The sequence below is a fragment of the Castor canadensis genome, chromosome 11, assembly GCF_047511655.1.
Source record: "Castor canadensis chromosome 11, mCasCan1.hap1v2, whole genome shotgun sequence".
In the NCBI taxonomy this organism is placed as follows: domain Eukaryota; kingdom Metazoa; phylum Chordata; class Mammalia; order Rodentia; family Castoridae; genus Castor; species Castor canadensis.
Genome location: NC_133396.1, coordinates 41,202,481 through 41,226,344, shown reverse-complemented (window position 1 = coordinate 41,226,344; position 23,864 = coordinate 41,202,481). Strand labels below are relative to the sequence as shown.

Sequence of the window (23,864 nt, the reverse complement as noted above, 5' to 3'; positions counted from 1 at the left end):
AAAAAAATCATTCCACTCAGGCTTCATGACAAAATAATAGCCAAGGCACTTGGGTACCAAGAAGGTGAGTTTTAGAGCGAGAATGGTTGTGGGTAAATCCTGCCATCCCTATACAAGTACTGAGCACAGTGTCAATTTCCTAATGCTTCAGCTTCTCGGTCCATGAACTAGGGATAACAGCAGCACTGGCCTCATACAGTTCTTGTGAAGATCAGAAAAGAATTGTCCAGGGCATAGTGCTCTCAGCACGGGCTAGAGCATCATAAAAGAGCTTCCTAAGCACGAGTTGTTAGTATTAGGATGAGGACCACAGAGCTGCTACAACTAAGGGTCAATTAATTTTTCTTACAAGAAAAATGCAGTGAAACACGTGTTGGTGCTTTCCTTTGCATGGGAAAGTAGATCTATTTTCCCTGGGGCTAATATATATATATATATATCTTTGAAATTTCCCACAATATAAAAAGCATCCTCTTGCTTTTGTCTTTGGTGGAACATGTTTCCTTTTGATGTCACCTCACTTTTTTCTTCATCAGTGAGAAAACCCCAGTCTTGGTTTCACAACTAAAAACAGTTACTTTTTGGCAGAGTGCCTGACTCTCCCTGCTCACTGGCTTAGCTCACTGGTTCAGGCATAGCGTGGAAACAAGGAAGTCAGTTATTTCTGCATTTTATGACTTTGTTTTCTTTAGGCATCACCTAGGCTTGGACCATAGATGACATTAGGAATTCTCAATCCAAAGAGGTCAGAGGCCAACATGCTTTTACCATCTGTGAAATGGACAGCATGAGATTCAATCCACATGGTTGGGGGATGGTGAGCTCCTGGAATTACTGCTGTTCCTCTGATCACTCACCTAGGGGCAGAGGAAGAAGCATCTCCTTTTTCCTTCCCCACATGGATATCTGTGGCTCACAGAGCTTTAGTTCTGGGTTATTTTTAGCCACACTAACTGCTTGAGTGAGGCTGCTACAGGGTGAGCAACTGTGGAGAGCAGCTGCCACAGTTTGATTCCTAGTCAGTATTACTTGACATTTCTTGGGAGGCAATTGCTAAAATTCTCCTTTTTCAGGTGATCTTGGATTTTTTTTTCCCCTGGGAGTTATAGTATGACATTAGAACTGCTCCAGATTGGGGAGCCCTACATATCCACAGCTCCCCCTAGAAAGGAAGATTTTTATTTCAACTTTCAGGACACAAATTTCTCTATTTCCAGAAATAGCAGGTCTGGAGCAGAGACACAGTCTAGACTCTGGTCCTGGCAGCTTCAGTAAGACCCTCATCCCAGTTTTCTAATGTGAACCCAAGGGGACTGCTGTCCTCCAGGAGTCTCAAGCTACCGCAGAAAGCAGGCAGGATGAGGCAGCTCACTGGTCTGCCTGGAGCCTACCTTCGGGATCAACAGCTAAAACAAAGAGGCTGGGCCACTCCCTCTAGGAGAACTGGACCAGACACATGCCTCTTCCTGGTCTTGCCTCTCTTGTCTCCCTGACACATATCTGCTTACCTTTCAAGGTTGTTCAGTTTCTGATGGTTGACCTGCCCACACCTGTGATCTGAGACTCTTGCATGTGCTGTTTCCAGTTTTGAAGGCTTTTGGTTCTGTTTCTAGAGCAGCTTCTATTTGTTATTTGTTTATCAATATCAGCAACTCCTTTAAGATCCTTCCCTTATCCTCCATGTATATCCCCCATTACTGTGCCTTCATAGGTGGGGTTGTGATCACTTTTACCTCTGTTTTCTTACCAGACTAAACTCCTAGGCAGGGTCTGGGTTTTGTTCACTATTGTACCCCCACTTCTTTCCTAGCGCATAGTAAGTGCTTTTAGTAAGTAGCTGTTTGATGATGCCCTGGACTGAGAAAGAACCTCCTTCATACTTCACACACACACACACACACACACACACACACACACACACACACACACACACACCCTATCTATCTATCTATCTACTTATAGACCTATCTATCTATTTAACTTTTTTTGAGACAGGGTCTCCCTATATAGTCCAGGCTGGCATTGAACTTGTAATCCTTCTGCCTCAGCCTTCATTACGGGTGTGTGCCATCACTCCTGGCTCCTACACATCTACATGTTTTTAGATAGCAGCAAATGCTTTTTTTTTTTTTTTTTAAGTTCTGGGGGTAGAACCCAGGCCTTGCACATGCTAGGTAAACACTCTCCCATTCAGCTAACCCCCACCCCAAATTCTTTGTTCTTCAAATTGCTTCTCCAAGCCTTCTACTTTATTTATCATAATGACTATACAAATCAAGTCCTTTGCCAGTTCTGAGTTTCAAAAAAATTTTCAGTGCATATAAGTTTGAAAACACAGCACTATAGACTCCCAGTCATGTCTGTGTTAAAGACAAAGACATATGTAAACAGGGTTGGCAGAATGGCTCAAGTGATGGAATGTATGCCTAACAAGTGTGAGGTCCTGAGTTCAAACTCCAGTACTACAAAAAAGATATGTAAACAGTGAAAATCTGGCTGGGTAATCAAAAAAAGCTTGAAGTTATTCACCTGGATGCTTGAAGCCCCCCACCACCCCTTTTTTTTGGAATAGGGTCTCATTGTATATACAGCCTAGGCTGGCCTAGAACTCATTATATAACCCAAGCTGGCCTTGAATTTGAGATTCTCTTGCTTAGTTCTCCTGGGATTACACCTGGGATTACATGTGTGCACCACCTTACCCAACTTGGAAGCCTTCTTTTCTATGGGATGGTAAACATGGACCCATTTTTAAGGCATATTATTCTTGACAAGGATACAGCCAAACAAGAAAACTCTCCCGTTGACCTTTTGGAACTGTTTGTCATTTCATTTCAAGAGCGTTCTTATAGTAGAGAGAAGTTTACAGTTACATACACCTCCACTACGTTCCTCCTCCCTACCTCAGCCTCTGCCATGCCAGAGCAGCAGTTATTGACTGTCATGTAAGGCACCACTGCTTGGTTCTCTACAACTTTTCCTGATACAATGGGAGTCTCTCTCCTGCCTTCTGCTATCACAGTATTTGGTGTAAGACTCCACTCTCTGCTTTAAAAATGGCCACACAAGTTCTCTATCCAACCTGGGGCTCCAAAAGAACACTAAGGGCATCTGAGGCTGTGTCTGGTACTGCCAAGTCTACCTTGATGCTGGCATGATGGTAGCTCCCCACTGAAGTGAGGGGTCCATGTGTCAAGCAATACCATGAACTAGCCAAGGATCTGCTCTCTGTCCTCATTGACTTTAAATTCTAGAACTATCCTAGCCAAAAGCAGGATATCAGCCTTTTCCACATTAGTCAAAGCCACCAAAAAGCCAAACAATTGGATTGTTATGGTAACAAAACTGGCCTCTGTGAGATTTACATTCCTCTGCTCCACTGGGCAAGCCATCCAGTGGGAAGGAATACGGCCTTCTTGGAGGAAATGTCTCACCTTTCCCAGCCTCTGGAGAGCTGACAGCAAGACACTGAGGTGGGAGGCAGTGTGAGGAAGCTGGGCTCTCCGTCAGGAATGAACTGATGGTGGGAGGGCTCTCAGAAGGGGTGTTGTGCACAGTTGAGTAATGCCCCCAAAGATATCCAAGTCTTAATTCCTAGGACCTGTGAATGTTACCTTACATGACCAAAAAGACTGTAGATGGGATTATGTATGACCCTTGAGGTGGGAAGACTGCCCTGGAGTACCCAAGTGGATCCTAAATGCCTTGCATATGTCCTTACAATAGAGAGGCAGAGGGAGGTTTGACAGAGGTGCAGAGTAGGAGGCCCTGTGATTAAGGAGGAGGAGACTGGAGTAAGCCACCATGGGCCAAGGAGTGCAATCATGCTAGGAAGCCAGAGTAGGTAAAGAATAGGTTCTGCTGACACCTTGACTTCAGTGACACTGACTTGGACTGTTGTCCTTCAGAATTGTGAAAGGACAAATCTCTGAGGTTTTAAGCCATTGAATCTATGGCAATAGGAAACTAACATGGATAGGCAGATGGCATGCACACACCTCTTCCCTGGATTTCAACTGGAGTCTGTGCTTCTCTAGCTTTGCAGTGTTAGGTTGTCTCTGAGAGAAATTCATGATATATGGGGACAGGGATCTGTGAGCTGGGAAAAAGAGCCATCAAACAAGGGATTCCCTCAGTCAGGGAGGTCCTGGAGAGAATCAGGGAACACAGCAGAGACAAGGAGATGTTCCAGAGGAACAGGCAACCTGGCCAAGGGAAGGGGCAAGCCTGCCAGGGCCATCTGCTGCTGGAAGAAGTTGCTTTGCTTGAAGTACAGAGCTTGAAGGAATACCTGACCTCTTTCTTTTCCATCTTAAAAGGCCCTCCCCAGGGATGAACTTCATCTGTGTGTGACAGCGCATGTGTACATAGGGCTTATTTTAAATAAGAGGAGTATAGTGGGCATTGAACTGGTGGGTGCTTTGTGGATGTGGTCAGGGTGGGGTGCAGAAGGTACTGCCTTTTGGTAAGTGGGCTGTGGAACCTGCAGCGTTTTTGGGTGGGATAGGAGCCTTTTGCTTAAGGAATGGCTTCAGGCTCAGGTTGCTCCAGTGTTCTGAGGGTCTCTGAGGAAAGACAGAAGGGGCACAGGCAGTGAGAGTGACCCTAAATGAGGCAGGCCACTCCTTTCCCAGCTGGGGCAGCATGCCAGGAGTTGTCTAGAGACATGGCTCCTGACAAGGGGAGATCCCTGCTGACTCCTAAACATGACAGACCAGTCCTCTCACAGTTTGCTGTGCTGTTCCCCATCCTCAAGGGTTCCTACTGCATCTGTACTGGCATATCTGCCTCTTAAACTCGGTTCATTACCAGCCCACATCAGTTACTACACATCCACAGGGTCTGTAGCTTTAGAGGAGGATTTTTGGGTTTTGCAGTAAATTCAACCAGGGATAACCAGACATATGCAAATAGAAACCATAGGTGACAGATACCCAAGGCACTGACCCTAGGGAAAAGAGGAAAAGGAGCCAGAGCTGCCCTTATCCAGCTCCTTGAATGTACTCCATGTATGATCATGGTAAGTCATAGAACCTCTTTTAACCTTCTTGTACATCTGTAAAATACATTTAATAAAATAACAAGTGGCTCCAATGGTTGTAAGAATTAAATGAGGTGATATATGTGAACACCCTTTTAAAACTATAATTGTATCGCAACATGATATACTGTACAGCATAAGGAAATATAAAAAAATTATACTGATGAGGGGGAGAAGAAGCAGAGACTAAACATTAGTTTAATTTCAAGAAAATAGTAATTTTACCCTGACTCATCAGGACACTCTGGAACAAGAATGAATGATATCGTTCAAGAGAAAAGAACATCCTGGTATTGAGGGCTTTTGTTAGCTCCCTCTTTGCAGTTCTCCACTTTTATTCACTTCCAATGGAGATCTGATCCTCCCTTCCTATCCTTGGGGGGTGCTGCCCATCCCAGGACCCTGTTTCTTGGCCTTGAGGATGAGCCTGATTTAGGTCTTCCACTCCCAGGACCCTGATCCCTAGCCTTGTGCACGTGAGCCTGGGTGGAGGGCATGTGATCCATACTGGGCCAATCAGAGACTTTCCTTGGGGTTCACATATTTTGAAGTGGAAAAGGTTTTCTCTTTCCTTTAGCTACTAACCTGGCATAAGGTAAGTCTGGGGCTGTCTGAGGCCAAGATTTCCCCTGGGCAGAAGCATATAGTAGGACAAGATGAGGTCAACGCACAGAGATTAAGGAGGTATGGGAAGAGAGCCAGGAGGGAGGAAGCACAAGTGTCTCAATGGTGATCAAGTCCTTGTTCTACTGCTTACAGTCTCTAAGGTCCTACTACTCTGGGAACTACTACTAGGACATTCAATTTTGAATTTAAACTGGTCATTTCATCTGAAAGATTCTGATTTATATACTGAGCTTACTCTGCAACACCAAATAAAACTTGATGGAGGGCAAGTAAGACTTTTGTTGGGAAAAGGTTCCATAAAGGCTACTGTTTTTCTTGAAAAACAATGGCATTAGCTTAGCATTTAGAGACACTAAATCCCCAATCTTCTATATCTGGCTTAAGGCATTACTAGCCTTCTGTGTGAACAGAACACAAATGGCCATATGTGTGTATAACGATGAATAGGAAGAAGCATTCAATGAATGTTGGGCTAGATTATGGTAACACCTGACAAGTATGATAAACACAGGAAAGTAAATTCAAAGCACACACAGGCAATGATGCTGAGATGTAGACAAAAGGGGTTGGGATGACATGTAAACTTCTGGGGTATTATGTTGTTTGCTTACTGAACAGGAATGATTCACGTTTCAATGCTAGTTTCAGGAATCATAAAATGACACTCTTCATGGCTGCATCATCATATGCCAGCCTGCTGAGAAGGGACATCTTGTCCACTGTGCAATAAAATTAGGACATTCTCAAGGTACTATACTAGCCCATCTGTGGCTCCAAAGTGGCTCTGGAGGATTCCACTGACAACTTCCAGTTGACACGGAGAGAAGGCAGTTCTCTGAATCAAGCACCAGACCAAGAAAGGATGAAATGTCCTTTTTGTCCATCATTTTCTGGTTTCCAGTCTCCTTTCAGCCAGATATGAACTGCTTTCTTTAGAACCTCTGTACAAGTTTATATCTGCTACTAAGGGGGTTAACTTAACACATCAATTTAGAAATTAAAAGACTATAGCATATTAAATAGTATAGTGCCAAAATCTTGGTGATAACCCATGGTCTGAAAAAGAGGTATTCATAATGTGGTGCTGGGATTAATCTAAGAAGCACAGATTGGGGGGAGGATATTAAAAGTAGCAGAGAAGGCAGCTGTAATACTACACCAGTATAATCCCAGCAATTGGGAGGCTGAGACAAGATGATCATGAGTTCAGGCCAGATTGAATTACATAGCAAGACCCCATCTCAAAAAACCAAATAAGAAAAAAAAAAAAAGAAAGGTAGCAGAAGCCAATATTAAAATTTTGGGTTGGTCTTAAGAGTGCACAGAGACCCATCTTCCCATTTTGTTGCCACAGCACGGCTGAGACTATTTGCTCCCATGACTGGATGTGAAATAATTATACTTGGCTTATCTACACTAAAGTTATTTTGTTTGGTGTTTACAAAATGAATAAGAACTATCTTTAAGAAGCCAGACTTCCTATTCAGTCATTTTGTCACTGAGGCCAAAATACCTGACATAAACACCATAAGGGAGGAATTATTTGACTCCTGGCTTGACAGGGTTCAGTCCACAGTCATTTAGCTCCATGCACTTGGGTTGAAATCATAGCGTGATATTTTCATCATATGTGCTCAATGGATTCAGGGAGGGGTCAGGGCAAGATAAAGCCCCAAGAACATTTTCCACAGTGATCTACTTCCTCCAGCAGGCCCCACCTCCTACTTTTCACCATCTCCCAATAATGCAATCATATTTAGGGATCTTTCAAGGGATTAATTCATTCACTGGGTCAGAGATCTCAAGATCTAATCGTCTCTGGAAACACTCTCACAGACACACCCTAAAATGTGTTTTACTTATCTAGTAGGCTGGCATTCACCTAAGTCACTTTCACAGCTTCCTCTCTGTCTCCCTGCCTGCCATCCACTCTATAAGCTGCATCCAGATTGGTCTTACCAAAACACGTGTTTGTAAGATGCAAGTCTGGTTGGTCTCTTAACTGAAAATCTTCTTTAGCTTTTCACTGCCCCCAGAGAAAAGTCCAAGCTCTTTCTGGTGTCTGTGTTCAATTTACCCTCCAGTTCCTAGGTTTCTGGCTCCCTGGCCCACCTTCTTGATTCCAGCTTTTCTCCATTGTTCAGGTGAGCCTGTGCCATGTCTTCTGTAATATTTCACACTAGCTTTTCCCTTCAACACCACATACTTTCTTTTTCCTTTCCCTATTCTAAGTTTATCCAAATGAAATAATCTGAAATGCAACATGTTGTTTACTTAAGGATGCTCATTACAGCATAAATTACAATTAAAAATAGAAAACTTTAGTCTAACAGATTTTTTTCAATGAGTGCACAAACTTTTTTGTCTATGAGAAATTACTCTTGATATATTGAATGAGAAAATCAAGTTATAAAACTTGCTTTCCATTACAATTTCAGAGATACCAAGATAGGAACAGCAGTTATTTCTTTTTCTTTCTTTCTTTCTTTTTTTTTTTTACAGCAGTTGTTTCTGCATGGTAAAATTATAAGTGATTTTAATTTTCTTCTTTATACTTTTCTATGTTTTCTAAAACTTTCCCATGAAGTTTATAATTTGGGGAAAAATTTAAAGACCATTCCTGAACTAGGTAAATGGGGCAAATGTAGAACAGCAGCAAAGATTCTGTTTCTTAGAAAGGAAGGCTATTGAGGGAAGTGTACATTTATAATGAGGACAGAGGCTTGGTTGAGTCTCATAAGGATCTGTTGAAAAGGGTGGAGCATGAAAAACAGCTGACTAGGAGGAGGAAGTTTCTGTTGATGATATCTTGACAAATGCTACAGCTAATATTAGCTCCCCATTTTTGTGATGTGTGTTTCATTTACTGAATGAATCCCTTCTTTCTTTCCTCTCAACCCCCTGTTGAGATGGGTCCATGCTTTTGTATTGTGGAACCAGCCAAAGGGCTACAAAAAAGTGGAACTGAGAATATAAAGTGTGGTGAAATCTCAAGACTCCACAGCTGCTGTGCTTCAGTCAGTAGGGAACAACAGGTGTCACCTCAGTCAATCGGTGTGCCCAAGTAAGAACAGAGAATGAAAGTTAACACACACAAGTTTTGTTCTCTAGAGAAATGAAAACTATTTAGCTAAGTCTATACAGCTGCATCCATGGCCATTTGTGATATGCTCGTCTTTGCAAAAGTGGCACAAGACATTTAGTGAGACCTGAGGATCACACAAAAGGGAATTTCTCATCAAATCAGCATGTATGTGTGGTATTTCCACTAGAGGTTCTTTTCAGTCTTAATTAAATTTGGAGTTTAGTCCATAAGCAGTTTGAAGCAAACGGTATACTTTGGGAAAATGAGACCAAACTTTTAGTGTACGCAAAAGTATTGTTTTGAAACATACAGTACAATTGAAAACACACATCTTTTGCTAAACTTTCATTTTATGACTAGTACACAGCATTTGATGCAAAGCATACCAAGTAAATAATTTTTAAAAACATGCTTTTTGAAACAAAGACTTCAATCTCTCTGACAAGGGAGAATACTACATTGTACTTATGTAATATTTATATAAAACTCAGTAACATTTATATAATATTTTTGAGGACCTCTGAGTATTCTCCTGCAAAAACAAAATGGTAGTAACCTGAAGAAAAAGGACAAATTTCTTTCTTTATGCTGAACTCTTATTTCTGCAGAGAGGTAGTGTGCAACTGGGCAGTGGGGCTGGGGTGGGGACAGATAAGGCTTATGGGTCTCCTTGGCTAAACATTTAATTTTTATCATTTTCCAGGTCCAGAAAGAAAGAAACCAACATGAATCATGAAGTCATAGCTTGACAAGGGAAAACTAAAGAAGGTCATTTTGTGTCAGGCCATTTTAAATTCCAAACTGATTTTTATTATTATGGCTGACTAAAGTGAATGGGTTCTTATTGGTTTAGATATTAAATGAATCCTAAATATGGCTGTTTGGGTTTTATGAATGATGAATCTTGCTTAATTTCCCAGATTTTTAAGTGGATAATTCCAAAGGAAAGGCCAACTGACTAATTTCTTGGAATTAGATTTGAGCTGGAAAAAAAAAATGGCAACACAAATAAAAAAATACAATGCAGTATTTATTTCTCTTTAAGGTTTGGCTTATGTCTTAGAATCTGAGCTGGGTGGTAAGCTGTGGAGTTTTCTATTTGACTGACACCCTTGAACATTAGCAGCTGGCCAGCAATTATTACTGACTCCTTTTACACTTATTGTACAGAATTTCATTTTGGTGCTTTGAAAAAAAAACGTTGCATGAATTGCATCTTTTCACAGTTAGAAATCCAAGGATTCACACTTCTTGTCAGCAGAAAGTAGATTTGGGGAAGAAATTCTATTTTTGGAGTTGGAGGGCCACCTTTGACCGAGCAATGTGCAGCTGATAAAGATGCCTCTTTGCTCTGTCTCACTTGATTTGCCCAGTGAATGGAGCAATGTGCAAAAGTGCAACCTCAGCAGGCTTCTTTCCTCCCAGGGCTAAGATGACCCATATTAACTGCATTTTAAGAATTTTAGCTTTTCAGGGGCTTATTTTGATCTTGTGTGATCCATGTCACAGTCATTTCAATTTAGATTATTTAAAACTTTCCAAACTGAAATCTTCATACCCTTTGTAGACTGGAGAGTCAAGATTTATTCTTTTAGACCAGGGGCTGGCAAACTAAGGCATATGAGCCTACTGTAGTTGACTGCCTATTTCTTATAAATAAAAGGTTTTCTGGAACATAGCTATGTCCATTTATTTACATATTGTTTGGTTACTTTTGTGTCACAATGGAAGAACTGAATGCTTATGATAGAGACTGTGTCAGCTGCAAAACCTAAAGGATTTGCTATCTGGCTGGCTCTTTACAGAAAAAAAATTGTTGACTTCAGGTCTAGAAGATAAATTAAGGAATTAAAGAGAGGGTATATAAAAATCATAATGTTAAGTTGGTCATGGTGGCACACAAATGTAATCCCAGCACTCAGGAGGCTAAGGCAGGATTGTGAGTTCGAAGCCAATATAGGTTCAAGGCCAGCCTGAGCAACATAGCGAGACCCTGTCACAGAAAACCAAAAAGATTCAAATATGCAATGACTGGTTTGGACTGAGGGTTGGACATCAAGTAGTGTAGGAGTCCACATCAAAAGAAATGAATGAGTGTACTAGTGATCCTAGTACACTATGTGGCTCTGAAAGGGGCAATGCTTATAAAATTATAGTAATATAATTGCTACTTGCTGTTTTGGGCATTAGAATCAAAATCATCAAAGTAAATATTATTATTAACAATGCCAAAATAAAGCAATAGGTGCCAAAAGTTCTGATAGAGAAAAGGAGCACTAAGGGGAGGGAGGGAGGTCATTCTACTTTCTTTCCTCATCATGATGACCTAGGGGTGGGGGGTTGTGAAGCAGACAAAGCACAGAGAGCAGCATGTAGATTTCTGTTTCCCTGAATCTAAGGCCTACATTTGTTCACTCCCCAATCACTTTGAACTGGAATGCTGCTTACTCTGGAAAATACTTTAAAAGCGTATTTGGCAGGGTTGTTTTCTTTAGTGGAAGATAAAATAATTGTGCATCTTATAATAGATGGAATCATAGAATCAATGCAGTATGTAGTATATATATATATATATATATATTTTTTTTTTTTTTTTAAAAGATGGGGTCTCACTATGTTGTCCAGGCTGGCCTTGAACTCCTGGCCTCAGTTGATCCTTCTCCCTCAGACCTGCCAGTTTCTGGGACTACAGAACCCAACACACTGGGTTTATAATATTTTTGTTTGTTGGCGGTACTGGGATTTGAATTCAGGGGCTCCACCTTGAGCCACTCCACAAGCCCTTTTATGTGATGGGTTTTTTCAAGACAGGGTCTTGTGAACTATTTGCCTGGGCTGGCTTGATTGAAACTTGATCCTCCTGATCTCTGCCTCCTGAGGAGCTAGGATTGAGGCTTATGATACAGCATTTTGAGTTGCAAAAGTAACCAACAGTAAACTAAACATATTTAAAAAAAATTAATTGGTAGTGACCAAAGGTAGCAAAACAAAACACATCTTTTATAGTCAAATTTCGATAGATATCGTCTAAACCTGGTAAATAAAAAAATAGTAGCATAAACATTTAAAAAAATCTTTTCATTTTAAACTCATCCACTATTTGATTTATTTAAATCATGTATCAGTTTCTTGTGGCTACTGTAACAAATTACCACAAATTTTGTGGCTTAAAATAATAGAAATTTCTTCTCTCACATCTCTGGAGGCTGGAAGTATGAGGTTGCAGTGTCAGCAGGCCACATTCTTCCAGAGACTCTAGGGCTCCTTGTCTCTACTGGTGGCAGCTAGTACTCCTTGCCTTGTGGCTGCACCACTGCCTGTTCTCACATGGCCTTTTCCTCTGTGTAAAACCTCCTTGCCGCCAGCCCCACCCGCTGCCAACTCTTTGAGACAGGGTCTTACTGTGTAACCTACACTGGGCTTAAATTTGTAGTCCTCCTGCCTCAGCCTCCTAAGTGCTGGGATCATAGGCATACACCATTCACATCTGGCTTTGTATTTCTCTCTCTCTCTCTCTTTCTCTTTTTTTGCAGTGATCTACCACTTCAGCCATGCCCCTCAGCCTTGTTATGCTTTGGTTATTTTTTAGGTAGGTTCTTACACTTTTGCCCAAGTAGAGCCTGTTCCTGATCTCTGCTTTCTGAGTAGCTGGGATTACAGATATGAGCCACCATGCCCAGCTGCATTTCTCTTATAAGGATATTAGTGACAAATCCAGATGGCAAAATTTGATCAAACTATATTATACACATGAATGTGAATATCACATTGAAATCCCTTTGTATAATTAATTTATGCTAATAAAATTTATAAAAAATTTCAAAGGATCTAAATAGATATTTTTTAAAGGAGATATACAAATGGCCAGTAAACCATGAAGACGTGCTCAGAGAAATGCAAATCAAAACCATAATGAGAAACACCCCATACCAACTAGGAGGACTATAGTCAAAATGGTAGATAATAACAAGTGCTGGCAAGCAGAAATAGAACTCTCACAAGTTGCCAGTGGAAATGTAAAATGTGTATCTCTTTTGAAAAACCATCAGGCAGTTCCTTAAAAAGTTATACAGTTACTATATGACCTCAAGAAAAACAAAAACAACATGTCCACACAAAAACTTACACGATCGTAATACCCCAAAGTGGAAACAGTCCAAATGTTCACCAACTGACAAGCACAACAAAATGCAGTATAGCTGTACAATGAACTATTATTAGACAATCAAAAGGAATGAAGTGCTATACATGCTATGACATGGATAAATCTTGAAAACATTATGCTAAACAAAAGAAGCCAGTGGCAAGGGATCATATGTTATATGATTCCATTTACAGGAAATGTCCAGAGTTGGAAGATCTATAAGGACAAAAAATAAACTAGTAGTTCCCTTGGGGTTGGTGGGGGTTTAGAGGAGACAGGTGTAACTGCCCCTGCTTCATTAGAGGTGGTGAAATAAATTCTATATTGACTGTGGTGATGTTTGTACAATCTGAATATACTAAATCCACTGAATTGTATATTTTAAATGGGTGAACTGTGTAGAATGTGAGTTCTGTCTCAATAAAGCTCTTTACATAGATAGCTAGTTTGCTAGATAGAATATGCCTAGAATTTGAGTTTGGTCCAATCCCAGCTCCAAGAGAATACGCATATGGACAAAAGAGACACTGCTTACAAAACCTTTGCATGGCCCTGCCACATGGCAGGCACTCAGCATGTGCATATTGTTATTATTTACCTGATCCCTTCTCTGGCTCCTCTGCATCACTTTAACTGGCCTCCAGGGAGGCGGAGGGGCATCCATACCTCTTAAGACAGGTGTCCTTAACTTAGCCTCTGATGAAATAGATCCAAAACACCCTGCTTTTATCTGAATACTCTTCTAACCCTGCCTTCATCTGGCTAATTCCTCTTTTCTTCCTCTATAGTCCCTGAAGACTGTCATTCCCCCACCAGGTTAGCTCCAGGTTCTTCCTAGGAGCCCCAAGTTCCCAGAAAATACATCTCCTTTAGCACTTACTATCCTCAATGTAACTGGTCTGTCTACCTCCTGCCTATTCATCTATCTATGCTCAGTGCCTACAGAGTGAAAAGGAGTAAGAAAAGGAGGTGCTAAATAACCACGGGGTATAAAGAGAATGACAGCAGCTCCAGAGGTACAGGAAAAGGAAGCAAACACTTCCTCATCACTGCCCAGAGTAAGGTCCTGCAGTTTCTCTGGGGAACCAGGACAGCTGCTGCTGTGCCTTATCTTACACACGCATATGTGCAGAACTGCCCACTGCCTGCTTCCTGCAGCGTGACAGGGAGGCAAGGTGAACTGCCTCTCTTGTGACACCAGGCAAGCCCCATTTCAGCTGTGTCCTTGTCAGTTTATTAACACTTTATTGATTCACATGTCCAGACATGCAGACTTAATAGGAAGGGACATTTAAGAGCAAAGACAGTATGATGTTCACACCTTTAAGACTATGGGAAATACATTTGCAAACCCTTCAGGAGGTAATGAGCAAGGAAAACCAAGTTTGAGGACAAAGAGCTATAACTATTTTATAAATATTCCTTGGGTCATAAGTCTGGCCTAGTGACAAGTGCAATAAGGCCTGTGTGAAACAGATCTTCTCTAACAGCTCAGAGCAGTGAACCCCCAGAGGTATGGAAGGGCAGGAGGATCTGGAGAGCAGCATAAGAGGAAAGTGGATTCCATGATCTTTAGTTCCACTTCCATCCTGGGATTCATGATTATGAATTATTTTCTTGACAATCTGCTGAGAGTTATTTAAAATATGACGGCTGCCTTGTTGTTCACCAGAGTGCCCTTCATGTAAGAGTCTAGGTGAGAGGCACTGTGGGTGGTGCAGGACAGACTGTAGCCATGACAGGTGGCCCAGTAAATCTTTATTAGATAATATATTAATATTAATATTAGATAATATATTACTATTTAAATAGTAAGGACTTGCTTCTTTTCATGACACTGGCTTTTTTTTTTAAACACTGTAAAAAATGATACACATGGCTGAATGAAATACTGTTTTTAAGGAATCTCTGAACATGAGGAGAATTGGGTTGGTAAAAGTTTTGTTATTGGAGGCCAGCGCTGATTGCTCTCACTTTTAATCCTAGCTATTTAGGAGGCAGAGATTGGGACGATCTGGTTTGAAGCCAGCCTGGGCAAACAGTTTGTGAGACCCTATCTTGAAAATACCCAGCAAGGGGGCCTGAGTTCAAACCCCGCTACCACAAGTTTTGTTATTGGAGTTTTTAAAAAAAAGCACAAGGTACTAAGGGATCATGTTTATTCTAGGTCTCAGAGGAGACGGGACATATTTAATTCATCTTGTGAACTACATAGTGGGCTGTTGTCTAGGCACCAAGTATATGTTTGGTTTTGGTTTTTTTAAAGTCTTTTAGAAGTAGACTTCTCTGTATGGTCTAAGAGTAGTAAAAGATGGCAGGCATTTGTTTAATTAGTTTGCCCTGGCTTTATATTGGTTAATTCATTATCTTAATGGGGGAAAATCACTTTATACTCCCAAACCCCTGGCCTGCCCAACTGTGATTTGCTGACTGTGGGGATGAGATACCAGGTGAATTATGTGAAGATGATTTTCACCTTTTAACTGTAGGCCAACCCTTGATAGCTATGTTTTTATCAATCTCCAAGACATTTTAAAGGTTTTTATTAAAACTGGTTAACAAAAAGTCCCCTAAGCACAATGATTTACATTTCTTTATAGTCTCTTTGATCTCTAACATACATATGCAGTCTTAACTGTTATTGTCATAGCAACTCATCTTTTGTCTTAGGGTTTTTATCTGAAAGCACAAGGCATTGAGTCTCTTGAAGATCTTTCAGAGCTTTTTACAGAATGAACTTACGCACCGCTACTGTGGCATTCTCAAGGAATACACGTATGCCTGAGATTGTTTTCTGCAAGCAGTACTCTGCTTCTAGAAACTATTATGTCTAGTCTTATAGAAAGTCATTGTTTAACCATTTGGGGAGCATAGATCATTCAATGAATCATGTCTATACATTGTGTAATGACTGAAAAGCACATATCTACTTTGAACTTTGTGAGAAAAAACCCGTATGTTTGGGAGGCTCTCCCTCTTGATTCTCTAGCCATTTCTCAGCTCCTGTGTGTGTGTGTGCATGTGTAAGTGCATGCACATTATGTGTGTGATAACACACTGCAAAGAACAGAAATTATTAAAAAAAGAGAGAAAATGGAGTTGGCCACTGGTGGCTTACACCTGTAATCCTAGCTACTCAGGAGGCAGAGATCAGGAGGACTGTGGTTCGAAGCCAGCCCAGGCAAATAGTTCTCAAAAGTGTATCTTAAAAAAAACCCATCACAGAAAACAAAAACAAGGGCTGGTGGAGTGGCTCAAGGTGTAGGCCCTGAGTTCAAGCCTCAGTACTGTTAAAAAAAAAAAAGTTTTGTTATTGGGCATATCTTAGTGCAGTACTCTTAGAAGATTCTAGCAACCTTATCTAGCTACTGTATTTGATTAAGGTTAGGAAAACTCAGGAATCCTAGGAAAATACGTCTGACATTATTTTTGGAAATCAGTACACTTGCATACAGATTCAACTCAACTTGCATACAGTCTCAATGAGACTCAACTATAAGTTCTTCATAAATATCACATCAACCAGGTGATTGCTTTTCCTTGTCTTTATTACAACAGAAAGGACCAATCCTGGCCACTGATCATATACACACATATATACCCTACAACTACACCTTTACCTTGTACACTGATAAGCATAAAAATACATGCATGCGACCAATTAAGTCAAATTCTCCACCTTAATTAGTTGATTGATTAAGTAACTGATAGACAATAAAATGTTTTCAGTGCTCTGTGATTTTTCTTTCTCTAAGTTTGTTCTTTAAAACTGAGCACAGACCTGGTCCACCTGCCTTACAATACTGATCCTGGAGTCACTGCTTAGTGCAGGGGAAGCAGGAAGCAGGCATTCATCCACTTTCCAAGGTTCCACTAAACAGCATGCTCGTGACCTTAATCTGCACATCTCTAGAGGTGGCATGAGTAAGAACATGGGCTGAAGAGTCAGAGAGAATGGGGCTGAAATCCTGACTCTGTCATTTACTAGCTGGGGGGCACCTTCAGCAAGTGACAATCTCTCCAAGACTTGGTTTCTCATTTGGAAAAGTGGACTGATACCTATCTTAAAGGGTTATACAGGTTAAATGAGAAAGATGCATGGAAAGCTCGAGGCTCCCTGGCAGTACCCAGGAAGCAGTCAATAAACAGAAGCATGTTTTTTCTTATTTGATGCTTCCCTCAAAATCTGTTCTGCCCTCATTATTAGGCTATAAACCCTTTGAGGGATCCTATATTTACTGAACTAGTGGGAAAGGGATGTGAGAGGAATGGAATGTCATTCTACTTCCTACCAACAAGGGCTGCTGCTGGGCAAACATCACCCATCATCCCTGCCTCTACTGGCTGGAGCTAATCCATCTGGCTAAGGCTACATTGTTCTACCAGCCTGACAGTAGATTTCCACTAGTAAAGATGGCAAAGTCTGAGAGGTGAATATGATACATTCTTATTGTGACATCTGACCTCTAAGCTCATATTTTACATGTAATTGACCATAAGGGCACTCCTGATTTCAGAAGGGATCCTGGATGATTTTATTTTTGTTTCATATTAAATGACTCTCTCTGTACTATGTTGAAAAATAAAAGCCAGGTGACATGCCTTCTCCTTTTCCTTCTGTTTGCACACCATAATAATTTAAGGTCTGTTTCTTTTTCTTAGGCCTTTTTTCCCTAAAGGACCTGGAATACTCAGGGGTATGTACCTAAAGCTCTGACATGTTCATTTCCTTAGGTTTGAACCAGGGCAAGCTTCTTAGGGGGATTTGTGTAATTCTTTCATACTCCCAGAATAACAGCCACTGGGCTCCCAGACCACGTGGCTGCAGATTTAGTGTGGACTCCTTCTTGATACTTGCCTTGGAACTCCAAGGCTGCCTATGTGCTGGCCCTGAGCACTTTATCCATTCTGATGGTGCACTCAGTAGAAAGGGCTCCCCCACTATGGGCTGGGCCACTCTGAGGGCTAAATAGTAGCACATTCACTCTCTGGCTTTCCTTTGGAACCCAGTGATGAACTCATTAAATCACCAACTTGTTGTGACAGGAAGTCATTCAGATGCTGATGCCATTGCTATGGAAACCATCCCAGTGCTCCAAGCTCGATTTGTCTCTGCCAAGGAGCACTCCAGCACCATAATTACTGTCACCCCGAATAGCACAGAGCCATCACAGTGCAGGCAGGTCCAGAGCAGAGGCATCCAGAATCTATTTTGCTTTTCCATGATGAATCCTTGTAGGTTTTAGTATTTTTAGCACACGTTTCTGTTCTGTCTTTTAGTCTTACATATTGGTTTCTTCCCAGCACCTTTCCTAGAGAAGCAGACAAAGAAGTTTTTTGGGGGCACAGCTGCTGGTGATTCTCATTTTAAGAAAACCTATGGCTTTCTTAAGTCTTTGTGCTCCCAAAGATGGAAAAATGAATTCTGCTGCTTAAAGGAGAAGCCTCAAGAAAGGAACCCCAAATTCCACCAGTTCACAGCTGGCAATACCTAAAGGCGTATGGACAGATCAGTAATGTTCAAAATCAAGTCCAGAGACTCAACCCAAAGAACTGAATGAGGTTGTCTGTACTCTGTGTGAGTGTCTAGGTTTCCTTGAGTTCTGCTCCATCACTGAAGACAGACCACATCCCAAAGAAAGGAGAACTCTCCTGCTCAAAGCATCAATCAGGTATTTTCTGTGTATCTTATGGCACATAGTACATTGTGAATCATCAAACACAACATTAGTCACTGAGCACCTGATAAAGACTTCGCCAGGCAGTTTACATTCTGTTTCCTGATTTAAGTTAATCTTCATGAAAACTCTATGAGGCAAGTATTTTTATCTCATTTTTACAGCTAAGGAATGTGAAGCTCAGAGTGATTAGGTAAATTAAATAAATGCCATGCTTTTCCATCATGCATAGTTGTTAACATATCATGTTTGCTGTGTCCACACGCATAAAGGTGACTTCTGCAGTCTTTGAATTACAGAAGCACAGATTAGGAAAGCTCTTTCATGATTATTTTGTCTGACCAACCAGCACCTTCTACAACATCCCAAGAGATTGTCTGGTCTTAGCTTGAGAATTCATTATGAAGAGGACTTGGTGTTTGGACAGCTCAAGCTGCGGCTAACATTAATAAAGAGCCAGCATCACTGGGCTTTCTGGGCTTATCACTCTCTGAAGAAATTTGGTTCTGGCTAAAGTTTGTCCTCCACAATATCTAGAGGAGAGGAGGGAAAGGGGTCTACTAACCCCTCTGATGTGCTGGTTAGATCTGCATGAGTTGCTCAGGAAGACCTCAGCAGGCCATCATTCGTCTATACGCAAAAGAAACCTTCTCCCCAGTGCTAGTAGGAAGGTGCTGCTGTGGATGGGACTCCAGACAAGGGCACCTTGAGTTATTAGGTATCACTTTATTACATACATACACACATAGAGAGAAGATTTAGAAAACAAAATGTCTAACCTTTAAAAATTAGCATATATTAATTATGCAAAGGGGTTTCATTATAATATTTCCATACATGCAAATAATGCATGATCTTTAAACTTTAAAGATGAGCAATGAGGGCTCAGACTTTCTGAGTTCCACCTGCACAGGAGTTCTGTCTTCTTTTCTGCCTGCCAAAAAAATAAATAAATAAAAAATAAAGATGGGCAGCTGGGTGCTGGTGGCTCATGCCTATAATCCTAGCCACTCAGGAGGCAGAGATCAAGAGGATTGAGGTTCGAAGCCAGCCTGGTTCATGAGATCCTATCTCAAAAAAACCAAAAAACCCTTCACAAAAAAGGGCTGGTGGAGTGGCTCAAGGTATAGGCCTTGAGTTTAAGCTCCAGCACTGAAAAAAAAGATGGGCAAGTGATGTGATAGACCCAGGGTCTATTTTAAACACACACACACTCCCAGTCATTGGCATGTGTGTGACTCTTCAGCAATCTTGCCCCTGGCCTCACATTCAGATATTTCTTTCTAAGAAAGCATTCGAATGATAGCTCCTATGTTTTCCTCTAGAATGAAAGCTCCATAGCACTGAAACTTTGTTTTGCTTACTTCCTGGGATAGTGCCTGGTACGCTGTTGGTATTAATAAGTATTTTTTGAGTGAACTATAAAGAAATTAATATTATCTGTCTCTTTTCCACAGTTTTTTTCCTTAGCCTATTAACATGTTTAAATCTCTTCCATGAAATAACAGACAAAAAAGCTCACCTATTCTTCTGTACCCACTGCCACCAAAAATCCTAAAATTAAACTATCCATAGCTACTGCCTTGTCTCTCATCACACCTTACATCCAAGCTTCTTAAAAGTAGTTCATACACACTAACTTTCCTTCTATCCAGCTTATTCTTTCTTTCTTTTTTTTCTTTGTGGGACTAGGGTTTGAACTCAGGGCTTCACACTTGCAAAGCACACACTCTAGTACTTGAGCCAAACCTCCAGTGCATTTTTTGCTCTGGTTATTTTGGAGATGGGGGGGTCTCATGAACTATCTGCTAGGGCGGGCCTTGAACTTTGATCCTTTTGATCTCAGTCTCCCAAGTAGCTAGGATTATAGGCATGAGCCATAGATACCTGGCAGTCCCACTTATTCTTTAACCTTTGTAACCCTGCCCCTCCCTTTTTCCCTCCCATCCACCCATCCATCTAATCACCTTCTCTCTCCCTTCCTCCTTTCCTTCTATCTATGCGTCTGTTATCCCATCCCCTTTACAGAGGGGATGGTATTTGAATTAGTACCTGAAAGAACTGGCTCACCAGGTGGAGGAGACAATTGATGTGGGTGTAGGAAGTAGTGTGTGCAATTAGAAGGAGTTGAGAATGGACCTGTGGGTGAGAAGAACAGGGAGAAGTCCAGCAGTAGCTGAAACAGGAAGTAGGTGTTGTTGATGCAGTGAAGGGCCCAGGTGTCATGATAGACAGTCACAGTGCTGGAGATCATTCCCTGTCCTTTCAGCTCTTCTCTTGATCCCATTTCCATTCTGAGTTCTCCTATTTCTTTGACAAGTTTTTAGCTTCTTTTGCTTATTTTCTCTTTTCAATAGTCTTCCCCTCTGAATTTTCACATTCCTGAGTTTCTTTTTTGGCCACGTTTTTCTGTTTCATTTACTACCACTGCTTCAACTTCCTTTAAGTAGCTGGCTCCCAATCTACCTTCCCCTGCATAGACCTTTGTATCTGGATTCCCATTTCTCATTGCTATACCTCTCAACTTGAACCTTTCAGTGTGCATAAATCCTTAGCTGTCTCGATCATCTTCCATGCTCCTCCCTCTTTTCTAAGGCTCTGCCCGTCAGTCTGTACAGTTTAGATTAATGGGAGTACAATCTATTCAGCCACTCAAATGAAAAAATTTCCCATTGCCTACAGCCAATCATTTGCAAGCCCAGCCAGTAAACCTCCTAAGCCTGGATTAAATATGTTCCTTCCCAAAAATCTCCCCTGGGATTCCTTTCTGAACTGGAACTCCTGTCCCTGCACTGCCTGAGGTTGAGGTATTACTGCTGAGCACCTGCTGCACAGTAGGACTGTGTGGGGAAGAATCACAGGGATGACTAGAACCCTCATGGCCAACTGCAAGACTTAGGTGAGTGGTCTCTCTGATACCAGTTCCTTCCCTCAAAGCTTCCTCCACAATTTTACAGTGTCTTTTTAATGTCAAAGTCTGATAAAAACCAACAAATTATTGAAATTTATAACAGAAAAACCATTGAAATTTATGAAAGTATTGAAGAATGAGACGGGAATATAAGTGAATACTTGCCTCATCTTTGGATGGGTAAGACTTTTAAAAGTTTTCATGCAAAAGCTAAAGAAGAAGACAGATTGGACCTCATAAAAACATAAAACTGGAGGCATGGCTCAAGTGGTCGAGTGCCTACTTTGTAAGTGCAAAGCCTTGAGTTCAAAATCCCAGTCCCACACACACACACAAAAAGAAACCCCCAAAACCAATAAAAAAAAAAAACCAAACCACAAAATTTCTATAGAAAAAAATAATACAACTTGAAAAGATAGACTGGGAAAATATCTGCAATGTATATATGGGTTAATGGTCTTAATATATTAAGTGATCTTAAAAATTAGTAATTTAATGACAAATACAATGAAAGATTAAAAGCAGTAAAGGATATGAGCAACTCACAAAACATGAATGACAAGTAGGCCCATGGAACAAAATATTCAATTTCATTTAAGAAATGTGAACTTGGGCTTGTGGGGTGGCTTAAGTGGTAAGAGGGCTTGCCTAGCAAGCATGAGGCTCTGAGCTCAGCCTTTCAGTACTGTCCCCCATCAAAAAGATATGGTCTGAAACAATGGACATAGAAAGTTTCTTCCCTACCATATTGGCAAGTTAAATCTATTCAGGGAGTAATTTGGTTTCTGAGGCACACTCATACTTGTCTGGTGGGAGTGTAAACTAGTACCAGCTGTTAGGGAGCTAATCTAGAAATATGGATCATAAGCCTTGAAAAATACATACCCTTCAACCCCACAATTCTATTTCTAGGAATGAGTAGGAAACAATTATGGATAGAATGGTAAAATTTGGGAGTGCCCTAGATGCTCAGTGACAAAGGTTGGTTAAATAAATATTAGCTCATTTTAAGCATGGAAAATCATGCAGGGACTAAAAGTGCAGGAAAACAATAGTTAATAACACAAGAAGACATTTTTAGAAGGTTTCTCTATACTGTTAAGTGAAATAGTAAGTATAGAAAGGAATGTATAGAAACAAATTACATCTTTGGAAAATTATATATATGTATGTATGTATACACAGAAGCTATAGAAATGTTAACAATGGTATGATTGTGTGCTTACTGATTTTTTTCTTCAACACACTTATGTAAATTTTCCAAAATTTCTGCAAACAGAGGTTCTTTTCTGTCAGAAAAAATATTTGTAAGTGGCAACATACAATCCCCTCTGATTTGGCTGCCTGTTGTCTCTGGGTAAAAGCAAATCTCTTTGTCTAATGCATTAGGCCTGTCTCAATCTGGCTCACCCCCCCACCCCCCGCCGCCCCCACGGACTTTTCAGCCAGCTTTTCCTGTTCTTCCTAACCACAATCTCATGTTCACAACCTATGGAGTAACCAACAAGTCATGTGAATGTCCACCAACAAGTTGGATTGTTGCAGAACCCTTGACTGCAATAGCCCATGCCCCTTTTATACTTCTTCCTCCTTTCAACCACCCTCACAGATTACCTAATTCCTCACTCATCTAATGGTCTGTCTTTCCAATGACTGGTCTTTTAGTTCCTCAGCACACCAAGTTCTTTTCTGCCCCAGGGCCTTGGCATCAACCATTCTTTCTGCCTGGAGAGGGCTTTACATGAACAGCTCCTTTTCATCTTCCAAGCCTTAGTATAAACTCCATCTCTTCATTTGGTCTTCTCTGGCCAGGTTATCAAAAGAGGGTACTTTTTAATTTTGTCTCAGAACCTTGTTAATTCCTCCTTATCTGTTATTATAATATGGAATTATTTTTATTATCTGCTTGCTTGGTTTTAGCGTTTGGCCCACTGGAAGGTAAGGTAGACGAGAGCACAGCCTATCATCTGCGTAACCCAGGACCTTACACGTGGTAGGTGCACATGGCTACCTACAGAATGGACAAAACTGAAACAGCAAGTGTTCTGTAAAAGCCTTCTATGTTCTCATTGGACTCAGCCCTTGTCTCTACATGCTTCTCTTCCTATATTTTTCTCTCTGTATATTGCAGCTGTGTTATAACTATTCAGGTGCTCTAAGCTGGGGACCTGGCATGATGGTCAGGGCCTACCTCATTACAGGTACTCAACAAGCGGGTGTTCTGAATGAAAGGCTGAGTTACCGCCTGAGGATAGCATTCTGAGACCGAGCAATTGCTACAGTAGTATGGTGATGAAACCCTACCTACAGGTCAGCTTAAGTTACATAAGCTTGTCATAAACTGTGCACACATGGGGGAGTTTGTGATTATGGGTGAC

The 23,864-nt window shown here is 41.0% G+C and overlaps 1 protein-coding gene across 4 annotated transcripts in view; it reads right to left on the bottom strand.

Moving 5' to 3' along the window:
* Positions 1-23,864, bottom strand: part of Myo1d (myosin ID) — a 343,577-nt gene that overhangs the window by 24,843 nt on the left and 294,870 nt on the right. The window contains exon 23 of one of the 4 annotated variants that reach the window (XM_074046362.1): positions 17,132-18,209. The exons of the other annotated variants lie outside the window; for them this stretch is intronic. Coding sequence (XP_073902463.1) covers positions 18,149-18,209 — 61 coding nt within the window. The 3' untranslated portion in view covers positions 17,132-18,148. Of the gene's footprint in view, positions 1-17,131; positions 18,210-23,864 lie in introns of those variants that run through there. 4 annotated transcript variants of the gene reach the window in all.